Raw genomic sequence first — 25707 nt, 5'->3', positions numbered from 1 at the left:
TAGTAATAGTCACTTGTATAGCTGTTTTAACGGTTAAAAGTTTAACATATCAAGGATGTTGAATATCAATGTTGATTATAGTGAAATCTTGTCTTCTGACCATTTTTTTGTTGGTTTGGCACTGATAGTTTTACAGAGGTTGAATAAAACCAATATAAAGCACAAGCAAACCTAAGAATTCCCTAAATATGTTGATCTTTACAAAGCACTAACTTGGTTTTAATGCTTTCCTGTTTTAAAGTAATTTTGTCAGGTGTCAAACTAGAACAGAAGCTGTTACCGAATGTTATCATTAGAATTGTATTGCTATGTGAGCAGGTCAAGAATTTTACATTTACAGTGTGCCACTACCAAGTGAGCTTATGGGGAATATCAGAAATTTGTGATTGGATGTCTTTTAGTTGGATAGACTGGAGATAATTTTTCATACTAATCACACAAGCACTGAATTTGGTGTTACATTCTCTCAACCTTCAGGCATAATAAGAATGTTATTTTATCTATTTAATTTACAAATAATACCATCAAAGAGTTCCATCTCTCCCTCCCACAAAATGCCTTTATATCCAGTAAGTTCATAGCAATTTATTTTAAATTTACATTAAAATGTAAAGTCAAAATGGTGAGAACCTCTGTCAAATTTTCATCGCTCTCTGTATCCCACTGGGAAAATTCAACCTCTCACTTTGTCCTGTTGGTAATTGTCACCAAGATCCAGAATTTTACAGTTGTACCAAGAACAAAGTGTGGAGGGAGATATCTTCTAATGGGGACACTTGATCTGGGCACAACTGTCTAAAACTGGATTCACATCTATGCAATGTTTGCTTGATGCATTTTCCATTGAAATCAATGAAAAGGCATCACAACATATGATGCAAGGAAACACCTCATGATGTGTATTAATGTGCATTGACGCTAATTATGATGCATTCAAAAAATGTGTGACACCCCACATTAACACGTGATCAACATATGTTTTGATGAGTTTCTGTTGGTTTCAATGACAAACACAGCAGGGGAAACATGCATAGGTGTGAATCCAGCCTAAGAGGGGAATTTCTTTAACTTTGCAGAAATGTACTCCTTCTGTCTCCACCACAGGAAGTGAAGAAAAATCTCCCCAATAGGGCAAATACAGCAAAAATAAACAGGCCAGTTTTTAACCTTTCTCTACTCTAGTCAATAGTGATGAAAACATTTTGGGTATACATGCACCTTAACTATATTTACTGGCCATTCAATTTATTTACCCCAATAAATTTTTTTTTTTGAAGACAGCTTTTGTGTTCTGGTTTATCTGTGATTGTGAGCCTTGCAAGGGTCTTATGCCCCGTACACACGGTCGGACTTTGTTCAGACATTCCGACAACAAAATCCTAGGATTTTTTCCGACGGATGTTGGCTCAAACTTGTCTTGCATACACACGGTCACACAAAGTTGTCGGAAAATCCGATCGTTCTGAACGCGGTGACGTAAAACACGTATGTCGGGACTATAAACGGGTCAGTGGCCAATAGCTTTCATCTCTTTATTTATTCTGAGCATGCGTGGCACTTTGTCCGTCGGATTTGTGTACACACGATCGGAATTTCCGACAACGGATTTTGTTGTCGGAAAATTTTATCTCCTGCTGTCCAACTTTGTGTGTCGGAAAATCCGATGGAAAATGTCCGATGGCGCCCACACACGGTCGGAATTTCCGACAACACGCTCCGATCGGACATTGTCCATCGGAAAATCCGACCGTGTGTACGGGGCATTACAGTTCTCTTTAGACTAATATTATATATTTATGCATTTAACATTTTATCTATACTAATTGCGTTATTTGCTTGCTTTGCCAAGGGGTAAGGGATAAGCAAGAATATTTCTTTATTCCTCACTCCTGTAGGGTTTACTCCCAGCTGCATGACCCATTTCACTATACCACTCCCCTTCAATGATTGCCTAGTCGCTGCCTCTCCGATATCATCAGGTACAATGAAGGTCCTGCAATGTACTTGAGAATGTCAAGGATCTGCCCACACATCGGAAGAGTGTAAGAGAATTATTCTTTAATTTCTTATTCCTTACCGCTCAGAATAAACAAGCATTTAACTCTTGCTGTGAGTTTTTCATGCTGACTGGAGTTCAGCTTAAACTATTTTGCAGAGAAAATTACCATGATATAAAATACGCGATGCAGTTAAAATAACTCCTATATCTTAGAAACAATACCCTAAGAGCCGGTTCACACTGGGACGACTTGTCAGGCGACTTAGCCGCCTGACAAGTCGCGTTCCGTTCTGTACAATGGAACCATTCTAATAGGAGCGACTCAAGTTGCTCAGACTTAGAAAAAGGTTCCTGTACTACTTTGGGGGCGACTTGAGGCAACTTGCATTGACTTCTATATAGAAGTCATTTTTCAAGTCGCCGCTGCTGTCGTGTGCAGGTCGCCTGAGGCAGTCGCGCTGCAAGTCATGCTGCCTCAGTGTGAACCAGCTCTAACACATAAAGTGTTGCCAGTCCTAGAGAGCCTTTCCTATGATATAAACCACTCTCAGCAGAAATACAGTAGTCATGCCTACAGCCTTTCATGGTGACCACTGCTTAAATTCTGCAATAACAATGGAAATGGAAGCCTATGGACAGAGGGTGAACTGCCTGGAGTGGGGTTTTTTTGCTACAGCTTTTTCCAGCAAATAACACTTTGCAAAGTGAATGTTCACTGTAGAAAGTGAATGTTTACAGAGTTTAGGAAACAAAGTGAAACTGTGTGGAAATTTACTTTGCTAAGTGCATGTGCGCTACTCTCCTATTAAATCAACTGCATTGCACATATTACACCTACCTCCCTAAATGCCTTTGTAACATGTTTTATGTAGTTCTTCTTTAATGTTGTTATTAAAAAAGAGAGAAAAGAAAGTATGATAATATAGTATGGTAACTGATTTAAGACCTCAAAACTGTAAAAACATCCGAATAAACTGTTAGCAGAAATCCCTAAAGTAAATCCCACAAATCCTCCTCGGTCACCACCCCATCACATTGAGTGCCAGGCATAGGCAGCCCATCAGGGCTCCATGTCCTTTTCCAGGCAAGTAAGTAGGTGCACACCATGACTTGTAACAAAACTTTAATGAACGAGCACAGACATACTAAGAGTCCCCAACTACAGACCATCTCATTCTAATGCATAAATAATATATTTGCCTCTGCACTGCTTTACTGTACAAAATAAAAGTTAAAATCTGTGTATATTGTTGTCATCACTGATAACATATTTTAGTGACACTTATGGATTAATTTAGCTAAACAGATTAAATTCTAGTGGAAGAATGATTTTACAGTTGTACAAATAAGTATAATTTTGTAATAATCATAAAACCATAACAAGCCAAGCAGCACACTATTGAGCATATTCCAGAGATATTGTGTTATATAATGTAGATCGTTGTGTTTGTGTTATCCATAGCAACATTTCCTACCCTTCGTATAAAGGGTTTGCCAGAATCTTACTGTTTCTGGGCCCTAATCCTTCCTCTATTTTTGGAGAAAGCCACAGTGCCTTCTGTTCAAGAGCAGAGGAAAAGGGACTGCTGGGGATGAGGAATTAATTACAGTTATTTAATGTAAGAGAAGATTCTACCTTAGCTTAATGATTGGTAGAAAAAATAAATCAAATAAACAGAGTACTACTTTTACCCCACTTTGTACTGACTGATGCATATGATAGCCTTCTAGAAACTTCTGAATATGAAGGACATCAAATTAATAATAGAAAGATTATATAAATACAATAAAAACATGTCTGCATCCAGTACTGCTAGCTGCCAATATAAACAATGGATTTGAACGTGTCTACATACAATTGTTATATAATAGATTCCAGTAAATGTGGCGTGTATATGAAGCAGTGGCGAGAGTTCATTTCATCCCTAATACATATTGCTGCTTGCGGACTTTGTCAACAGTAGCGATGAGTGAATCTGCCAGGGTTCAATCCATGAACAGCTGTGCATGAATTTTGAAGTTTGCAAACATTGCAGTTAACCTAGTTGAAATCTATAAGGGCCACGTACTGTTTTTCAATGTTAAGTTTTGGTCATTTGTAGAGCTAATAAGCAACCAATTGTCAAACAAAGGGCATAGGAAACTGGGCACTGTCATGAGGAACATAGCCACTACATTGCTTTTTATAAAAATGAAGCTGGGATAAATAGGTACCTCAAATCTTTGGCTTTTGTGACTCAGCCGAACCGGAGTAAAAGTTATACACAGCATTATAGGTGCTTCTTTTTTTGACTGTGAAACTGCAAAGCTTTTGTCTAAAAGTTTGCAATACATGGACTTTGCAAATCATATAGATTTGCAGCAAAACTGAACCTTATCCCTAGTCAACATAATGTAAACCTAGCAGTGTAATTGTAGACTTGTGGAGGTTTTTCCTAGTGTAAATTGTTCCATTGTAGTAGACAGTATCCATATATGATGACCTGTTTACAAGGAGTCAAAAAAGGAATCATATGCAAGACACGGATACATCACATTCTTAAGCCAATGATAACTTGCTGTTCATAGATGCTAAAGACAGTACTAGAATGTACCAGCTTTGCATTGTTATCCTTATCCAGAGGTCACTCCTTGACCTTGTATTTGGCCTTTATCTACATTTACAAAATCAAAGCAACTACTGTATATTACCTATGAATTAACGTAACTGACCACCATATTTTATGTTTGCACTAGTGTTTATAAAAATGTATTCTATCTCACCTGATTTGGTGTAGTCACACAGTTGGATTCAGAAAGTGTCTGAGTCTCATTTAACAAATCATTAGACCTTAAAAGATTCCCATTTCTTGGGAAGGAAAAATCATGTATTTCTGTTGACGGGAAACAAGCTGGATAACATGGACCTTGTGTTTCTGGAGGAGCCATCCTCACTTCCATATACTTCAATGTTCCGTCTGTGTTAAGGTAAAGTGTTGGTTTATATTGATCTGAATAGCTGTGGGAGTATGAATCACTTGAGAAACAGATCCCACAACTGCTGTCGTAATTGTCCTTTCTAAGGCACCTCACAATTAGAATTATAAAAGTAACCAAGGAAACCAAACTGATGGCTATGAGAGAAATGATAAGATATAAAGTCATATCTGAAGTTGATTTTGAGCTTGGGAAAAATTCATGTGATCTGGGACTTTCTTGCACTATATTCTCCATTATATTTACAATCAGAGTGACTGTAGAGGACAGTGATGGCTCCCCATGGTCACTGACAGAAATGACAAGTCGATGTTCTGTGTTATCTGTCTCCTGTAATCCTCGCAGAGTTCTGACTTCTCCTGTATATTCAGAGATATGAAACAAAGCTGGACTGCCAGATTGAAGAAGACTATAGGTGAGCCAAGCATTGTGCCCAGAATCCAGATCCACTGCAGATACTTTACTGACTAAATATCCAGCCGACGCAGATCTGGGAATGGTCTCTTGTGTCATGACTTCCCCTGAGTTCTCTGGGTATAATATAGAGGGATAATTGTCATTTGTATCTTGAATAAATATGAAGACTGAAACATTGGAAAACAGTTTTGTGGATCCGGAATCTTCCACTCTCACAGTGATCTGTAGAACTTGGAACTGTTCGTAATCAAAGGAGCGCTGGGCATAAATATTACCAGTGTCGGAGTTAATGTAGACAAATGAAGAGACAGGAGAGCCGTCTATGTGGCTCTCTGCTATGGAGTAAATGAGCTTTGCATTATCCCCCTCATCTGGATCTCCAGCAGATACTGTACACAACAGTCTGCCAGGCTCATTGTTTTCCGATATGAAGGCATTGTAAGTTGACTGTAGAAAAACTGGATGATTATCATTATCATCAGAAATATTAATGACAATTGTAATCTGGCTGCTTAAAGAAGGAGAGCCCAGATCAGAAGCAATCATTGTAATAGTATATTGTGAGACTTTCTCCCTGTCCAGATGTCCACTCGTGACCAGTGTATAACGGTTTGACACAGACTGGCATTTAAAGGGTAAATCTGGTGATATTTCTAGTTTGATTTCTCCATTTTTACCAGTATCCCTATCTCTGACTGTGATAAACCCAACAACAGTCCCTACTGGAGCATTTTCAGGGACCTCATTAACCTTAGAAGTAAATTTAATTTCTGGAGCATTATCATTTACATCCACAACTTCAATTTGAACAACACAACGCCCTTCTAATTCTGGAATACCTTTATCTATTGCCCTGACAGATAATTCATATACATTTGCCACTTCAAAATCTACAATGTCTTTATTAAATATTTCTCCAGTCTGTGTATTTAAACCGAATACCTTCTTTGCTGCCTCTGGAGTGTTGTGATGAAATGTATATTCAATTTCTCCATTAATCCCTTCATCTAAGTCTGTTGCATTCAATTGTATAATAGGGGATTTTAAAGGAAGATTTTCAAGAATACTGATCTTATAAATTGATTGATCAAAGACTGGTGCATTATCATTTATGTCAAATACTGTAACAGTAATCTGCGATGTCCCTGACTGAGGATTTCCTCCTCCATCAATAGCAGTAAGAGTGAGAATGTGTTCTTTTTTCTCTTCCCTGTCTAGAATTTTTTCCAACACCAGCTTTGGAATAGGATTGCCATCTTTCTGGTTAGTGACAGATAAAGAAAAAAAAGGATTTTTATTTAATCTGTATTGAGCTACACCGTTAACACCCAAGTCTGGGTCCTGTGCTGTTTCTAGAGCTATCTGAGTACCAGGACTAGAACCCTGTTCTATAATTTTTAATACCTGCCTATCAACTGGAAATGATGGAGCATTGTCATTTATATCTAATATTTGAATTTCCACACTGAACAGTTCCAGTGGATTTTCTGCTACAAGCTCTAAACGCATTACACAGCTTGAAGCAGATCCACACAGGCTCTCCCTATCAATCCTTTCCTGTACAATCAAATCTCCATATTTTTGGTCAATAGAAAAATGTCTGCTATTCCCTTCAGATCCCACATGTAATCTCCGTTTACTAATAGCTGTCTGGTGTAAGCCCAGATCCCGAGCTACATTTCCCACAACAGTCCCTACATCTGATTCTTCTGCAAACGAATAATAGATTTGTCCAGAAGCCCAGCCCCAGCTGCAAAAGAGAAAGGAGAAAGCTACTTGCCAAGCTTTGGAACAACCTTGGATGTTCATATTATAATGTCCTTCTTTGAAAGGTCTTGAAATGTGTTAACCTTGAGGTCCTTTTAATCCAATATATGGTCATCCTTAGAAAAAATTCACTGAATGGAATACAATCCTTGGTCTGTACATGAAAGCAGCATTCGTCAGAGCAGCAGCTCTTTGTGTGAGCGAGGAAAAAAGATGGGAGGGTGAATCACTGAGCCAGGGGGAGGAGAGAGCTGCATTGACATGAGCACGGCATAAGAAAGTATCAGATCAGATGAATCAGATGACAAGCCTGCCCTCTTGTGGCCTAATGTGAGAATTTCAAGTAACTTTACTACTGACATGAAAACTAGCCTGGATGTATTTAATAAGATTATTCTTATTATTATTAGAAATAAACTTCATAGTTGAACACAAATTACCTCCATATTGCCTTTCTAATAGATGACATATATGATTAAGATATACTTGCTGTAGAATTTATCTAGTCCTTACTATTATGGCAATCAATCAAAAAAAATCCCTAATTTAAATTTTACAGTAAGCTTCTAAACAAAGGTACTAATTATTAAAATGTTAACAGTGTTTTCTGGTTTACAGGTTTCTAGCAGGCTAAGTAAGACAATGATACTCAGAAATGTTAAATAAAAATATAAAAAATATATGACACTAACAGATCACATTGGTCTCCTAGTATAATTAGATTGTATGCAATTATTAATAATCATATCTATTAAATATATAAATAAGCTCCAGTCTTCTTCATCACAATCAGCTATACTTAGATACCACATGCGTTGGGAAATATTTAAAAAAAGAAACTAGAAAAGGGAATGCCATAGGATTTTTTTTTTTTAAGAACTATAAATGATATATTTAAAAGAAATATATTTCTCTGCTTCACTATAGCTATCATGTAACAGGAACCCACTCTGAGGAGTTTATGGTAGGATGGCTGGATACTTAGGAATGACAGAATGGGGGGATTTACTAAAATTGGTGCACACAGAATCTGGTGCAGCTGTGCATAGTAACCAATCAGCTTCCAGGTTCTATTGTCAAAACTTAATTGAACAAGCTGAAGTTAGAAGCTGATTGGTTACAATGCACAGCTGCACCAGATGCTAAGTGCACCAGTTATAGTGAATCAACCCCATAGTGTCTTTTTTGACAGCATAAAAAAACAGAAATATGCATCTTGTGTAACATTTCCTGGCCTGTCACCTACCACACAAGCACTTTGAGGTCAGATAATTTCAGGCAAGTTTTAATGCCTTTTTATTTTAATAAGCTGAGAGAGAAAGTAATATATTATGTCTCTTAAGTATCCAGTGGTCTGTGAAGTGGGGGCAAAGGGAAAGCCCTCAGCCCTGTGTAATCTCTAATGCAGGGATATCTACTCAGGGCTCCAGCAGGTACTCTCTTGCCTGCAAGTAACATAATCACATTTAGGTACGTAGGAGGGTCAAATAACAGATACTGTACACATTGTAAGGCAGCCTATAGATCGATCAGTTTTTTTTTTCGTTCAACCTGCTGACTTAAATCCCCCATCCACACACTGGATGTGGATGGTGGAATTCTCCCTGCTGATCTATTGTATTCTGACAGCACGGAGACTCTCTACCTTCAGAATACCCCAATTAGTGCTGCCGGCTATAGCCTGCAATGCTGACTGAGCAGGGAAAAGTCTGACAGGGCAGATGTACAGAAGTCGATCGGTAGATCAACTTCTGTACAGCCCCCCTGCCCATACATGGATTAAAATTCAGCCGGTCTCTGCGGAACCATCTAATTTTGATCCATGTATGGCAGGCCCAACTCCCTACCTCTTAACCACTTGCCGACCGCCTCACGGTGATATACATTAGCAGAATGGCACGGGCAGGCAGAATCACGTACCTGTACGTGATCTGTCTCCCGCAGGCGGGGAGTCTGATTGGACCCCCCCAGTGCCCGAGGCGGCCGGCGTTTGTCCCCTGGCGATCGGAGGTGAGGGGGAGGCCATCCATTCGTGGCCCCCCCCTCGCGATCGCTCCCAGCCAATGGGATCATTCCCCTGCCTCTGTATAGTACACAGAGGCAGAGGAAATGATGTCATCTCTCCTCGGCTCGGTATTTTCCGTTCCGGCGCAGAGGAGAGAAGACTGCAATGTGAGTGCACAAACACTACACACACAGTAGAACGTGCCAGGCAAATATTACACCCCCCTTTACCCCCCGATTCCCCCTGATCACCCCCTAATCACACCCCCCCCCGTCACACTGACACCAAGCAGTTTTTTTTTTTCTGATTACTGCATTGGTGTCAGTTTGTGACAGTTAGTGTGGTAGGGCAGTTAATGGTAGCCCCCTTTAGGTCTAGGGTACCCCCCTACCCCCCTAATAAAGTTTTAACCCCTTGATCACCCCCCGTCACCAGTGTCGCTAAGCGATCATTTTTCTGATCGCTGTATTAGTGTCACTGGTGACGCTAGTTAGGGAGGTAAATATTTAGGTTCGCCGTCAGCATTTTATAGTGTCAGGGACCCCCATATACTACCTAATAAATGTTTTAACCCCTTGATTGCCCCCTAGTTAACCCTTTCACCACTGATCACCGTATAACCGTTACGGGTGGCGCTGGTTAGTTCGTTTATTTTTATAGTTTCAGGGCACCCGCCGTTTATTACCTAATAAAGGTTTAGCCCCCTGATCGCCCGGCGGTGATATGCGTAGCCCCAGGCAGCATCAGGTTAGCGCCAGTACCGCTAACACCCACACACGCAGCATACGCCTCCCTTAGTGGTATAGTATCTGGACGGATCAATATCTGATCCGATCAGATCTATACTAGCGTACCCAGCAGTTTAGGGTTCCCAAAAACGCAGTGTTAGTGGGATCAGCCCAGATACTTGCTAGCACCTGTGTTTTGCCCCTCCTCCCGGCCCAGCCCAGCCCACCCAAGTGCAGTATCGATCGATCACTGTCACTTACAAAAAACTAAATGCATAACTGCAGCGTTCGCAGAGTCAGGCCTGACTGCAGTAACACTTGGTGACGTGGCAAGTCCTATAAGTGCAGTTCAAGCTGGTGAGGGGGCAAGCACAAGTAGTGTCCCGCTGCCACCAAGAAGAAGACAAACAGGCCTGTCGTGCCCATAGTGCCCTTCCTGCTGCATTCACCAATCCTAATTGGGAACCCACCACTTCTGCAGCGCCCGTACTTCCCCCATTCACGTCCCCAACCAAATGCAGTAGGCTGCATGAGAGGCATTTTCTTTATGTCCTCCCGAGTACCCCTACCCAACGAACCCCCCCAAAAAAGATGTTGTGTCTGCAGCAAGCGTGGATATAGGCGTGACACCCGCTATTATTGTCCTTCCTGTCCTGACAATCCTGGTCATTGCATTGGTGAATGTTTTGAACGCTACCATACACTAGTTGAGTATTAGCGTAGGGTACAGCATTGCACAAACTAGGCACACTTTCACAGGGTCTCCCAAGATGCCATCGCATTTTGAGAGACCCGAACCTGGGACCGGTTACAGTTATAAAAGTTAGTTACAAAAAAAAGTGTAAAAAAAAAAAAAAATATATATATATATATATATATATATATATATATATATATAATAAAAAAAAATAGTTGTCGTTTTATTGTTCTCTCTCTCTCTATTCTCTCTCTATTATTCTGCTCTTTTTTACTGTATTCTATTCTGCAATGTTTTATTGTTATTATGTTTTATCACGTTTGCTTTTCAGGTATGCAATTTTTTATACTTTACCGTTTACTGTGTTTTATTGTTAACCATTTTTTGTCTTCAGGTACGCCATTCACGACTTTGAGTGGTTATACCAGAATGATGCCTTCAGGTTTAGGTATCATCTTGGTATCATTCTTTTCAGCCAGGGGTCGGCTTTCATGTAAAAGCAATCCTAGCGGCTAATTAGCCTCTAGACTGCTTTTACAAGCAGTGGGAGGGAATGACCCCCTCACTGTCTTCCGTGTTTTTCTCTGGCTCGCCTGTCTCAAAAGGGAACCTGAGAATGCAGCCGGTGATTCAGCCAGCTGACCATAGAGCTGATCAGAGACCAGAGTGGCTCCAAACATCTCTATGGCCTAAGAAACCGGAAGCTACGAGCATTTCATGACTTAGATTTCGCCGGATGTAAACAGCGCCATTGGGAAATTGGGAAAGCATTTTATCACACCGATCTTGGTGTGGTCAGATGCTTTGAGGGCAGAGGAGAGATCTAGGGTCTAATAGACACCAATTTTTTTAAAAAAAGAGTACCTGTCACTACCTATTGCTATCATAGGGGATATTTACATTCCCTGAGATAACAATAAAAATGATTAAAAAAAAATGAAAGGAACAGTTTAAAAATAAGATAAAAAAGCCAAAAAATAATAATAAAAAAAAAAAAGCACCCCTGTCCCCCCCTGCTCTCGCGCTAAGGCGAACGCAAGCGTCGGTCTGGTGTCAAATGTAAACAGCAATTGCACCATGCATGTGAGGTATCACCGCGAAGGTCAGATCGAGGGCAGTAATTTTAGCAGTAGACCTCCTCTGTAAATATAAAGTGGTAACCTGTAAAGGCTTTTAAAGGCTTTTAAAAATGTATTTATTTTGTTGCCACTGCACGTTTGTGCGCAATTTTAAAGCATGTCATGTTTGGTATCCATGTACTCGGCCTAAGATCATCTTTTTTATTTCATCAAACATTTGGGAAATATAGTGTGTTTTAGTGCATTAAAATTTTAAAAAGTGTGTTTTTTCCCCAAAAAATGCGTTTGAAAAATCGCTGCACAAATACTGTGTGAAAAAAAAATGAAACACCCACCATTTTAATCTGTAGGGCATTTGCTTTAAAAAAATATATAATGTTTGGGGGTTCAAAGTAATTTTCTTGCAAAAAAAAAAAAAAATTTTTCATGTAAACAAAAAGTGTCAGAAAGGGCTTTGTCTTCAAGTGGTTAGAAGAGTGGGTGATGTGTGACATAAGCTTCTAAATGTCGTGCAGAAAATACCAGGACAGTCCAAAACCCCCCCAAATGACCCCATTTTGGAAAGTAGACACCCCAAGCTATTTGCTTAGAGGCATGTCGAGTCCATGGAATATTTTATATTGTGACACAAGTTGCGGGAAAAAGACAAATTTTTTTTTTTTTTTGCACAAAGTTGTCACTAAATGATATATTGCTCAAACATGCCATGGGAATATTGGAAATTACACCCCAAAATACATTCTGTTGCTTCTCCTGAGTACGGGAATACCACATGTGTGAGACTTTTTGGGAGCCTAGCCGCGTACGGGACCCCGAAAACCAAGCATTGCCTTCAGGCTTTCTAAGGGCGTAAATTTTTGATTTCACTCTTCACTGCCTATCACAGTTTCGGAGGCCATGGAATGCCCAGGTGGCACAAACCCCCCCCCCCAAATGACCCCATTTTGGAAAGTAGACACCCCAAGCTATTTGCTGAGAGGTATAGTGAGTATTTTGCAGACCTCACTTTTTGTCACAAAGTTTTGAAAATTGAAAAAAGAAAAAAAAAAGTTTTTTCTTGTCTTTCTTCATTTTCAAAAACAAATGAGAGCTGCAAAATACTCACCATGCCTCTCAGCAAATAGCTTGGGGTGTCTACTTTCCAAAATGGGGTCATTTGGGGGGGGTTTGTGCCACCTGGGCATTCCATGGCCTCCGAAACTGTGATAGGCAGTGAAGAGTGAAATCAAAAATTTACACCCTTAGAAATCCTGAAGGCAGTGATTGGTTGTCGGAGCCCCGTACGCGGCTAGGCTCCCAAAAAGTCCCACACATGTGGTATCGCCATACTCAGGAGAAGCAGCTAAATGTATTTTGGGGTGCAATTCCACATATGCCCATGGCCTGTGTGAGCAATATATCATTTAGTGACAACTTTGTGCAAAAAAAAAAAAAAAAAAATTGTCACTTTCCCGCAACTTGTGTCAAAATATAAAATATTCCATGGACTCAACATGCCTGTCAGGAAATAGCTTGGGGTGTCTACTTTCCAAAATGGGGTCATTTGGGGGGGTTTTGTGCCATCTGGGCATTTTATGGCCTTCAAAACTGTGATAGGTAGTGAGGAGTGAAATCAAAAATTTACGCCCTTAGAAATCCTGAAGGCGGTGATTGGTTTTCGGGGCCCCGTACGCGGCTAGGCTCCCAAAAAGTCCCACACATGTGGTATCCCCGTACTCAGGAGAAGCAGCTGAATGTATTTTGGGGTGCAATTCCACATATGCCCATGGCCTGTGTGAGCAATATATCATTTAGTGACAACTTTGTGCAAAAAAAAAAAAAAAAAAATTGTCACTTTCCCGCAACTTGTGTCAAAATATAAAATATTCCATGGACTCAACATGCCTGTCAGGAAATAGCTTGGGGTGTCTACTTTCCAAAATGGGGTCATTTGGGGGGGTTTTGTGCCATCTGGGCATTTTATGGCCTTCAAAACTGTGATAGGTAGTGAGGAGTGAAATCAAAAATTTACGCCCTTAGAAATCCTGAAGGCGGTGATTGGTTTTCGGGGCCCCGTACGCGGCTAGGCTCCCAAAAAGTCCCACACATGTGGTATCCCCGTACTCAGGAGAAGCAGCTGAATGTATTTTGGGGTGCAATTCCACATATGCCCATGGCCTGTGTGAGCAATATATCATTTAGTGACAACTTTTTGTAATTTTTTTTTTGTCATTATTCAATCACTTGGGACAAAAAAATTAATATTCAATGGGCTCAACATGCCTCTCAGCAATTTCCTTGGGGTGTCTACTTTCCAAAATGGAGTCATTTGGGGGGGTTTTGTACTGCCCTGCCATTTTAGCACCTCAAGAAATGACATAGGCAGTCATAAACTAAAAGCTGTGTAAATTTCAGAAAATGTAACCTAGCTTGTAGACGCTATAACTTTTGCGCAAACCAATAAATATACGCTTATTGACTTTTTTTACCAAAGACATGTGGCCGAATACATTTTGGCCTAAATGTATGACTAAAATTGAGTTTATTGGATTTTTTTTATAACTAAAAGTAGAAAATATCATTTTTTTTCAAAATTTTCGGTCTTTTTCTGTTTATAGAGCAAAAAATAAAAACCGCAGAGGTGATCAAATACCATAAAAAAAAGCTCTATTTGTGGGAAGAAAAGGACGCAAATTTCGTTTGGGTACAGCATTGTATGACCGCGCAATTAGCAGTTAAAATGACGCAGTGCCAAATTGTAAAAAGTGCTCTGGTCAGGAAGGGGGTAAATCCTTCCGGGGCTGAAGTGGTTAACTGTAGTGATACATGGCAACACATACATAGCTAAATCTGTAAAGGGTTCTTTTCCTCTCCCCTCTTTCTTTTTCTTTTAACATATATTTCTCTATATATATTTTTTTGATTGTTGTCCTGACTGCCTCAGTGCATTTAAATCAATACTGAATTACATCTATATATATGTATGGTATTGTCATCTGCTTTATAATGTACATCTTTGTGTACACTTCAATGATCTATTTAATGTAATTCATGTAGCCTTCATTCATTCATTCATTTATTACATGATGCCTTTTTTCCTATTATGCTTTGTACAACAGGCTGGCTGTATGTTTTCTATCTGTCCACTAGATGGCGTAGCATGTAGTTCATGGACCATTTGTCTGATCGCAGACACCTGGTGGGTAAGCTTCACTCGCATCTAGCTGGAAGGCGGTGCTTCATCACCTAGCCTCCTGTGCTTTTTATGCGGGGAGGAGCTTTCTCTGTGTTCCCACTGTTGGTTTACCATACAAATTGGGATTTCACACACGCCGGTGATGCGTGACGTCATCACGCCCATCGGGGCGTGGCTACTCCGCTCACCTCCGTGTCAGGGAGATGCTCTAAACTCCAACCACAGCTGTTATCCACACAGCTGATTAGGTGGGGCAAGCCTATTCACGCCGAAAGTCACACTGATTGGCCAAAGCCACATCAGTTGTGCTATTTAGGATGCAAACACTCACTGGGCATTTGTCAGTCGTGGGACTGCCGCCCAGAGGTCTGCATCTTGAATGTGTAAAGCTAAAGGTAAAACTACTATTTGCACAGACTAACTAGGGATATATATCCCTATGTTCTTACACTGCAGTCTGATAGATTTTTCAAACTGTATGTGGGACTAACTTTAAATTGTCCTCCTCTTTTTACTATTTTGACTGTTTAGACCCTAATCAGGCATCTCTTGTGGATGCGCTGCAGTATTCGGTCCTGCACCCATAACTGCCCATCTTATATTCCTGTGGACCTCTCAGCCAGCCTGTTCCTTTCTGATTATTGTTTTGTATGATTCTCTGTGAAACGCATCTATGTAAGTATGACTGGCCTTAATATTGAACACTATATAAATTGTTATGATCAACACTCTTTCACAGTTTTATATATCATGATGTCATTATCATTACACTTTTTTTATTACCATATAAATTCTACATTACAGATAAGGATTTGATCACCCAATTGTAAATCCCTGATGAAGGAACACTACATATTAATTTCCGAAACATGTTGGGACATATGCTGTAAATCTATACGTCTGATCTCAACTCCATTCAGGCAGCGGGTTGTGAGCTCTGGGTTGATATATTTACCTTATATATAACTGATTTATTGATGTATATTTTTAGTGAATATATACGTTTTGTAGTTGTATTCGTATATATTTTTCATATTTTCTATATATTTAATAAAATTGGCACATATGTGCATTTTATACAACTTTACTCTCTATACATCTTTCTGCCGCTAAAGTCCTAAGGGGCGACCTCTTTGTGCATTAATTGCACATTTCCCTTTATTCCATTCAACCAACGATGTTGGCAGTATCTTATATATTTCCAATCCTCACACAATTTCTCCAACACATACATAGAGTGACAAGAAAGCCCTTTTGCAAACAATGTGAATTATACAAAAGTATCAGTTTTACTTTTGCGACTTTGTTGTTTACAAAAAGATGACAAAGTTGTACCTCTAGAAGAACTAAATACTTTCCTGCTGCACAGATTGCTGAATGTTGCCCTACTGTAAAGTAATTCTCTACTAAAGTTCAGCAACCGACACTTCCAGGAGTGTCAATCTCCTGTGTCCCCCTCTGTGCTCAGTTGTTTTTCCAGTTACTATAGGTAGGGCCGGGATAAGGGGTGTGAAGGAGGGGTGGCTGCCATGGGCACTGTGGTATCAGGTAAGGTGTGGGGGCATCACAAGGATATTGGGGGGAGGGGATTTGTATTGGGTGTGGGAGCTTAGGGGGCAACAGGAGGCAAGAATTGTACAAGGAGGGGGGATATGAGGGGTGGGGGTGCTAGGAAAGGTGATTTGGGGGCATTTGTTTTGGAAAGGGGATCAGGGAAGATGATTTGTGCTAGAATGGGTGATATTGTGGGTGGGTTGTGCTAGGAGGGGGGGATTTGTGTTAGAAGGGGGATTTGGAGTGAGGGGAGAAGATTTGTACAATTTGAAGAGGAGAGGATTTGTGCTAGGTGGAGTGATTTTTTTTGGGGGGGGGTTTGTGCTGGGTGGATTTGGGCTGGGAGGGGGATGGGGGGCAAAGATTTGTCCTGAGAGGGGGGATTTCATCAGGGTGGAGGATTTGTCCTGGGAGGAGGGGGGATTTATGCGTAGGGGTTAAGCATGTGGATTGGTACTCAATTATTTTATTTTTTTTGTGGAGGGATTTTTGATAACACATCTGCTATTTGCTCATACATCTTGGTGGGGGGGGGGGGCTGCAGTTTGGCATGTTTGCCCTGAGCTCTAGATGAACTTGTCCTAGCACAGGAGATCGACTGTCTTGGAAGCATCCGTTTTGGAAAATACTTTAGGAGAAAAAAAGTTTTTTTTACAATGGAACAGTGCAGGCAGCAGGAGAGGTATGTATTCATTATCATGGATGAAGTCAGTTCTTCATTTTAAATATTAGCATGCCACAATATATAAAACTCAGAAAATATTCTTAAAAACAAAAGGAAAAACATTTTGACTCTACAGCCTAATCAGCACACATTTTATTTTTCCCAATTATCATTTGACCTTCTTAGTTAACAAATAGTAATTAGTGCATTAAAAAAAATGCAATTATTTGAGTTTGAATTATTAAGCAGAAATCCTGTAAGTAGTGAGATACAAAGAGTAGGCCTATCTCTTACCTTGCTTGGATCATTCAAATAGCTTGTATCTGATGTACTGTCACTGTCTTTTACAAGTTCTCTTAACTGAGGAAAATCCAGAAACTGCAGAAAAGTAGAATCCCTCTGTTGTGGGGCTGGGGGCACATTCGTTTGGTAACATTGTCCTTGTGTTCCTGGAGGAACCATCCTGACCTCCATATATTTTAAGGTTCCGTCTGTGTTCATGAAAAGAGCCGGCTGATACTGATCCATGTATGATTTAGACTCAGACCCACTAAGATAACAGCAACTACTACTGTAACCATAACTTTCCTTTCTCAGACATTTCACCAATAATATAACAAACGTCACAAGGAAAACTAAACTGATAGCTACAAGAGAAACAATTAAGTATAAAGTCATATCTGATGGTGCTTTGGAATTTGTAATGAAATCCCCAGATTTGGGTCTTTCTACTACAACATCATCTGCTATACTGACAAATACAGTAACAGTGGTAGATAATGGGGGATCCCCATGATCACTGATAGAGATAATGAGTTGCTGTTCTGTATTTTCTGTTTCCTGAGACCCTCGTACAGTCCTGACCTCTCCGGTATGTTTAGACACTTGGAACAGTGAAGGACTGGCAGGATCAATGAGATTAAAGGCCAACCAGGCATTGTGACCAGAGTCCAGATCCACTGCAGTCAGTTTTGCCACCAGATATCCAGCACTTGTAGATTTTGGGATCCTCTCTTGGACAATGAGATCCTCAGAGTGCTCTGGATACAGCAGGATGGGAGAGTTGTCATTTGTATCCAATATGAATATAAAGACAGGGACAGTAGAAAATAACTTTGGAGATCCCGAATCCTCTACTTTTATGGTGATTTGTAGAGTCTGAATGTGCTCATAGTCAAAAGAACGCTGAGCATATATATCACCAGTATTAGAATTAATGTAAACAAAAGAGGATACAGAGGATACATCTATTTGGGTCTCTACTATAGAGTACACCAGATCAGAGTTGACCCCCTCATCTGGATCAGTAGCAGACACTGTACATAGAAGAATCCCTGGGTCACTGTTCTCCTTAATGAAGGCATTATAGGTAGATTGTGTAAATGTCGGTGCATTATCATTAACATCAGAAACCCTGAGAATAACAGTTGTCTTGCTGGATAGAGCTGGAGACCCTAAATCAGAAGCTGTCAGCTCAATAGTGTAGTGGGAGATTTTTTCCCTATCTAGATTCCCATCAGTAATTAGTGAATAATGATTTTTATTAACCCTGATTTTAAATGGTATGTCATTAGATATATCTAACTTTATTTCTCCATTTTTCCCAGAGTCCTTATCTTTCACATTTATCAAACCCACAACAGTGCCTACTGGTGCATTTTCAGATATCTCATTGTTAAATGAAGAAAAATAAATTTCTGGGGAATTATCATTTACATCTTCTATTTCCACCTGAACCTGGCAATTTCCTGTTAGTTTTGGTGACCCTTTGTCTACAGCCTTTATTGACAATTCATAAAAATTCAGCACCTCGAAATCCAGATGATCTGTTAGAAATATCTCTCCACTTTGTTGCTTTAAATCAAATAATTTGCGGGCAGATACAGAAGTGTGACCATCAAAATAATATTGAATTTCTCCATTCATAGCCTCATCTTGGTCTGTTGCATTCAGGATTAATAAGGGGGAATTTAAAGGGAGATTTTCTTTTAGACTGATTTTATAAACTGATTGATTAAATATTGGTGGATTATCATTAATATCTAAAACGGTTATTGTGATATGACAGGATCCTGATCTAGCCGGTTCTCCTCCATCTATAGCAGTGAGAATAAGATTGTGTTCTTGTTTCTCCTCCCTATCTAACACCTTCTCTAATATCAGCTGAGGGATGAGAGTGCCATCCTTACGATTCTTTACAGACAATGAGAAATAAGGATTTGTGTTTAATGTGTACTGACTAACACCATTAATACCAACATCTAAATCCTCAGCAATCTCTAAAGCAAACTGAGCACCAGGGCTTGTTAACAATTCTGTAATCTCAATAAAATGACTATCAATTAAAAATGTGGGAGAATTATCATTAATGTCCTGAATTTCTATTTCTATATTAAAAAGCTCTAAAGGATTTTCAGCAACCACCTCTAAATCTAATCTGCATTTTACTATGGATCCACAAAGCATCTCTCTATCAATCCTGTCATTAATAATCAAGCCTCCATTTTCCTTATTTACAGTAAAATATTTTTGGTATTTCTCAGATGATAAATGTAATCTGCGCTGAGAAATCTCTGCACGTTTTATGCCCAGATCCTGAGCTACATTTCCTACCCATGTCCCTGGATCTGACTCCTCCACAATAGAATAACGAAGCTGCCCAGAGACCCAGCCCCAGCTACAAAGGAGAAGGGAGAAAGCTACTTGCCATTTCCAACACAGAAAGCAGTCTCTGATGTCCATATCTTACAATAGGTCCTTGATATTTGATGTGACATAAATCCTTTGTAATCCAAGTTATGTTTGGTTTAAAAATTGCTGTTTCTAACCCTAAAAAATAATCCATCCATAGGAAAACAAGTCCACAGGATCTTCATCTCAACGCAGCAGCTCTTTGTGTGAGAGAAAAGATGGGAGGAAGAATCACTGAGCCAGGGGGAGGAGAGAGCTGAGCTAGTGTTGGATGATCTAGCTGTAAAGCTAGACATACCAAGACTGCCCTCTTGTGGGCAATATTGTGAACTTCATCTACCATTTCAATGAATGAACATAACTGTGTATTAAACTCTGAACGTAACATGATTTGATACTTATTATTAAATTCTATAATGCATTATGACTGACTGTTAATATTTCAAAGATGGAATATTTAAAATATATTATTTTGAATGCTACAAAGTAAACTCTATTACACTTATATCTCCGAATGACAAAATGGTATCCCCTCTAAGAAGTAATAGCATAGTTGTTGCTGTGTTCCTGTTATTGAATTTTTAAATATTTGGTGAAGCTGGATAAATCCAGCTCTCCAGTTTACATTGGAAAGCGGTGACACCACCCAGTGCAGATTGATCTGACTGAGTTTGCAGTCCAGATGCAGCACTGAGTTTACCACCATGACCTGACTTGGATCTGCATTATTAGACATTCTCATAAATTTAGATTTTGACTTAGACTGCATTTAGCCATAACATGCAGCAGCATCAATCTGAAAAGTAAGCATACAGCTTCCATGTAGTATTGTATGAGACAGCAAAATCTTCTTCAAGTACAAAGCACACTTTTTGAAAAAGTCTATTAGTTCCTGTGTATTACTGAGGGAATGCACTGTAGTGGTGCTGAAGTTGGAGAAAGGTTGTGCATACCTTATTTCTGCTTTGGAGTGCTGGGGTTAAACACCCCTTTTAAGCAAATTAATTAAATCACTGATATATTCAACTGAGCCCAAAATGTGCAGGCTGTGGAGGAAATCTTGTGTGATTTTGGTCTGCTGGTCATGTTGTCTGTGGCATCAAAGCCATTGCCAATTTCCTACAGTGGCAGATCAGAAGCACTGTCAGTATGTGGATCATCTCAGTAATGTAGCTTGCTGGTAATATGACATGTTCTTACATGAAGCTTGGCCTTGGTAATGAGAACACAGTCTCTAGACAGAGGGATGCCATAACAAGGACACAAAAGATCTCCCGGCTATTCAGACACACCAACGTGTTGGCAGAAATTTTGAAAAGTTGCATGAGATTAGGGCAAGTGGGGCATACTGCAAATACTGTGTGTATAGTCTCTATTCTAAAAACTAAAAACTAAATAGATGTAAGGACCAGTTTAGTGAAAAAAAAATAATGTTCAGAGATGGAGAGCTACAATTTTTAAAGGGTTTGATTTCCTCTCATAATTAAAGTGCATGTAACAAACAATATATGCTTCAAGCAATGTACATTAACCTGTATTAGTTACCATAGACAATTAACTACCACTATATGTATGAATTATTGGTAAGTATATTTGTGTTTATATTTCTGTATTTGTGTGTGTCTATTGGGCCTCATTTACATTTGAGGTTAGGGACGGTAAAAACGCACGACTGAGCCACATTGTTACTGCCACCCAATGCGTTTCACCTTAAGCTGCCTCTACCAAGGTGGCCACCTCCAGAGACCCAGTGCAGAACAAGGTATGGTAAGCTGGGAAATATAAAAAATAAACATCACAACAGTCTTTGCGCTACAAGTCCAAAAAGTCCAAAACAGAAACACACTAACCAAGGAATAGATCAAGGGAAAGAGTTAATTCAAAAAATCAATCTGACACCACACTCCTTGCAGCTCCGTGATCAGGGGGAAACTGATAGCTGTGGAGACAAGAAAAATCCGAACGCACAGGCTCATGGTTCAAATAACGTTTGTTTAATGAAGTATAGAGGATAAAACAATGCACTTACAAACATAGGTTAAACACAAGCATCAAAAATCCTCCAGTGGGGAAACCTGAACAGAGTCCCATCCAAGTGGTGTGGTTAATGAGATGTCCAAAGGGTGGATGGATTCACGGGCTCATCAGGCACCGGCTCATCAAGCAGCTGCCGACAGGCTGCAAGCAAGCCGCTCACTGACTCCGAGAACCGGCTAATCAGAACTGAGCTGAGGGAAGAGGCCACGCCCTCTGAAACGCATTGTCCTGGCAACCACACAGCATGCTCTGTCAGTCAGTTCCATCTGCTCTCTCCGTGGGCTATGTGGTGGAGGTGGTTACAGCTCTGTTCTGATCGGCCGGTTCTCGGAGTCAGTGAGCGGCTCGCATGCAGCCCGTCGGCAGCTGCTTGATGAGCCAGTGCCTGATGAGCCTGTAAATCCATCCACCCTTTGGAAATCACATTAACCACACCACTCGGATGGGACTCTGTTCAGGGTTCCCACTGGAGGTTTTTTGATGCTTGTGTTTCACCTATGTTTGTAAGTGCATTGTTTTATCTTCAATAAGGAAATATCAGCTGCAGGGAGAACCCAGACAATGCTGGTGTCTCATAATTTTGCTTCTATTAGCTTTTCTTTGGGCACAGCTTCCAGTGACATAGTAACAGAAAACTAACTACAATCGCTTGCAAACATAGATGTATTCTTGTCCTTCCGTATACCAAACAACAGAGAGCAAAAATATGTCCTCATAGAAATCATTTATATCTTTTAGGTAATGGCTGCAGCCTTTCTGCCCACACACAATACATATTAAGTAGTCATTAGTCCAAGCTAAAATAAAGACAGTTCTAGCCTTCACTTGTCTGAAATCTATGTAGCATATTTAAATAAATGACCAGGCTTCTGAATGTTTTAGTGGATTATTAAGCAAACGGATTAGCTTGATGTAAGTAATCTTAATAGTGTGCTTTAATGTTTAAAAAATGTTGATATAACCATAATTTGCCATTATGCTGTATATGTGGAGTAGAGCAGCCATATTTACTCAATATACACACAGGTCTGCTTCCTGCTATACTGAGCTATACAATGGCTGTCCATTACTGCTCCTTCTCACAATGCAAGTCTTTGAGGTGGTAAAACGTTAAAGATAATGCACTCCCTGTTTCGATGATACCTTATTGCAACAAAGCAAAACAACATAGATTCCACTGGGAATTCCCTCTAGAGGCCAATCTAAAGATCTATATTTGTAATACAAACACATGAAATACCTGAATATAGATGTTAAAGAAGAACTCTGATTTAAAAAGCCATACAATTCCATAGTTTCTAAGGGCAGAGATGTTTAGATCTGTAAGTATAAAGTATTCTGTCTCATTTTTAGTAGCAGATATGCAAATTTGTGTCAGGGGATCTTTTAGTAGAATTCATCATCCCTTTAAAATGTCTGGCCCCATCCCACCATACCTTACCCTCATGTTCTGCCCTTAGCGTGGATGGTGTCATGTTCCTCTGGGGGAGAGCCTGGGGAACAGACAGCAACTCAGATCTCTCAAGCAGGCATGCTTGCAATTTTATTATTATTATCATTAACGATTTGTATAGCGCCAACAGTTTACGCATCGCTTTACAATGTATAGGGGCAACAGCACAATTACAGAACAATACAGAAGGGACAGGAGGGCCCTGCTCGTAGAGCTTACATTCTAAAGGGAGGGGATGGTGGTACAAAAGATAATAGATGCGGGAATAATTTGATGGGGTTGTTAGGTGGGTGTGGGATAGGCTTTCCTGAATAAGTGAGTTTTCAGGAATCTCCTAAAGGTGGACAGGTTAGGGGCTGGGCTTGTAATTAACTAGATTATATTATTGTAAGATTTGAGGTACTTATTGTTCCCCAGGAATCATTGTGAGAGGATGGTGGCATCAATCCCAGTGATGCGGAAGATGTGAGCAAGGTAAAAATAAATCTAACTTTCACTTTACAAGTACCTTTTGTGCATAATATGATTTTGTGCATAATATGAGCTATATATTATATCTGGAATACATTCAAAATTGTACTGCAAGGTCTGCTATAATCTTCTAAGGCTGGGTTCACACTGGTATGACACGACTGTTGTACGACTGTCATCCTACTTTGCCATGCTACATCTGTCCTACATGGGTCCTACATCAATCCGACTTGAATGAACAAGATAAGATTTTGCTCTGACTTTGAGATAGTACGACTTGTCCTTTGACCAATCAAAACAATCCCAGAGTGACTTAAATTCCTTTTACTGCTGCTGTAATCACCATGTCGGATGTCACAAGTCAGATGGTTAGGACAAGGATCCTACTTTGATCCAACTTCAATGATATTCAATGGGCTGAAGTAGGCCCAAAGTAGTGCAGGAACCTTTTTCAAAGTCTGACTGACTTGTGTCGGACCAATTAAGACGGCTCTCATAAGGAACCACTGATTTACAGAAGTCATGCGACATGTGCTCCCAAAGTCAGAGCGTAACAGTGTGAACCCAGCCTAAACCAGACACCTTGCTCACAAATCATTAGTAGGTGTGGGAAGCAAGCTGTATCCATGCTGGTCCCCATTCTTTGCAGTTATATATGAATGTGTGAGGAAGGGTGACCGAATAAAGTAAATAACCTTTTTAAATGACTGTTTGTAGGATGGGGTCTTCTTAAATAGTGAGCATTATATAGTAAACATTACCAAGTTAGTATATATTTCACAGATTATTAAAACAAAAATGTGAAATAGAATTTAAAAATGCCGGCTCACATATATTCTTCACAAGTAGTTTGCGCTTCCAGTTAACACAAAATGATGATGGTTATAGTAAGGAGGATATGCTTCTTTCTTGAAAGAAACATAACAAACCTAATGAGCAATACAAGAACTAAGGAAAAAAATGTTGTTTCTCACCTTGTTTGGATCATTCAAACAGCTTGCATCTGATGCACTATCATAGTCCTTTACAAAATCTTTTAGCTGGGGAAAATCCAAAGACTGCAGAAATGCTGAATCCCTCTGTTGTGGGGCTGGGGGCACATTCGTTTGGTAACATTGTCCTTGTCCTCCTGGAGGAACCATCCTGACCTCCATGTATTTCAGGGTTCCATCTGTGTTCAGGAAAAGAGCTGGCTGATACTGATCCATGTATGTTTTGGTGTCAGACCCACTCAAATAACAGCAACTGCTGCTATAACCATAACTTTCCTTCCTCAGACATCTCACCAGTAGTATAATGAATGTAACAAGGGAAACTATGCTGATAGCCACAAGAGAAACAATTAAATATAACGTCATATCTGATGGTGGTTTGGGGTTTTTGATAAAATCCCCAGAGTTAGGTCTTTCTATTGCAAGCTCATCTACTATACTGACAAATACAGTAACAGTAGTAGACAACGGAGGCTCCCCATGATCACCAATGGATATGATAAGTTGCTGTTCTGTATTTTCTATTTCCTGAAATCCTCGTACAGTCCTGACCTCTCCTGTATATTTAGACACTTGGAATAGTGAAGGACTGGCAGGATCAATGAGAGTAAAGGCCAACCAGGCATTGTGACCAGAGTCCAAATCTACTGCAGTCAGTTTTGTCACCAGATATCCAGCACTTGTAGATTTTGGGACCCTCTCTTGAACAATGAGATCCTCAGAGTGTTCTGGATACAGCAGGGTGGGGGAGTTGTCATTTGTATCCAATATGAATATAAAAACAGGGACAGTAGAAAATAACTTCGGAGATCCAGAATCCTCCACTTTTATGGTGATTTGTAGTGTCTGAATGTGCTCATAGTCAAAGGAACGCTGAGCGTATATATCACCAGTATTAGAATTAATGTAAACAAAAGAGGATACAGAAGATCCATCTATCTGGGTCTCTGCTATAGAGTACACTAGATCAGAGTTAACCCCCTCATCTGCATCAGTAGCCAC

At 39.9% G+C, this 25707-nt stretch overlaps 1 protein-coding gene across 35 annotated transcripts in view; it reads right to left on the bottom strand.

Annotated features, from left to right (window-relative positions):
• Positions 1–25707, bottom strand: part of LOC141132494 (protocadherin gamma-C5-like) — a 751191-nt gene that overhangs the window by 196513 nt on the left and 528971 nt on the right. For 2 of the 35 annotated variants that reach the window (XM_073620964.1, XM_073620975.1), the window contains exon 1: positions 17356–19983. The exons of 31 other annotated variants lie outside the window; for them this stretch is intronic. In XM_073620964.1, the coding sequence (XP_073477065.1) occupies positions 17356–19803 (2448 nt within the window). In that variant the 5' untranslated portion in view covers positions 19804–19983. Of the gene's footprint in view, positions 1–4762; positions 7382–17355; positions 19984–25707 lie in introns of those variants that run through there. 2 more of the 35 variants (XM_073620986.1, XM_073620995.1) reach the window with 1 other exon arrangement.

This window comes from Aquarana catesbeiana, linkage group LG03, assembly GCF_042186555.1.
Source record: "Aquarana catesbeiana isolate 2022-GZ linkage group LG03, ASM4218655v1, whole genome shotgun sequence".
Taxonomy (NCBI): domain Eukaryota; kingdom Metazoa; phylum Chordata; class Amphibia; order Anura; family Ranidae; genus Aquarana; species Aquarana catesbeiana.
This window is presented reverse-complemented; position numbering and strand designations above follow the sequence as displayed.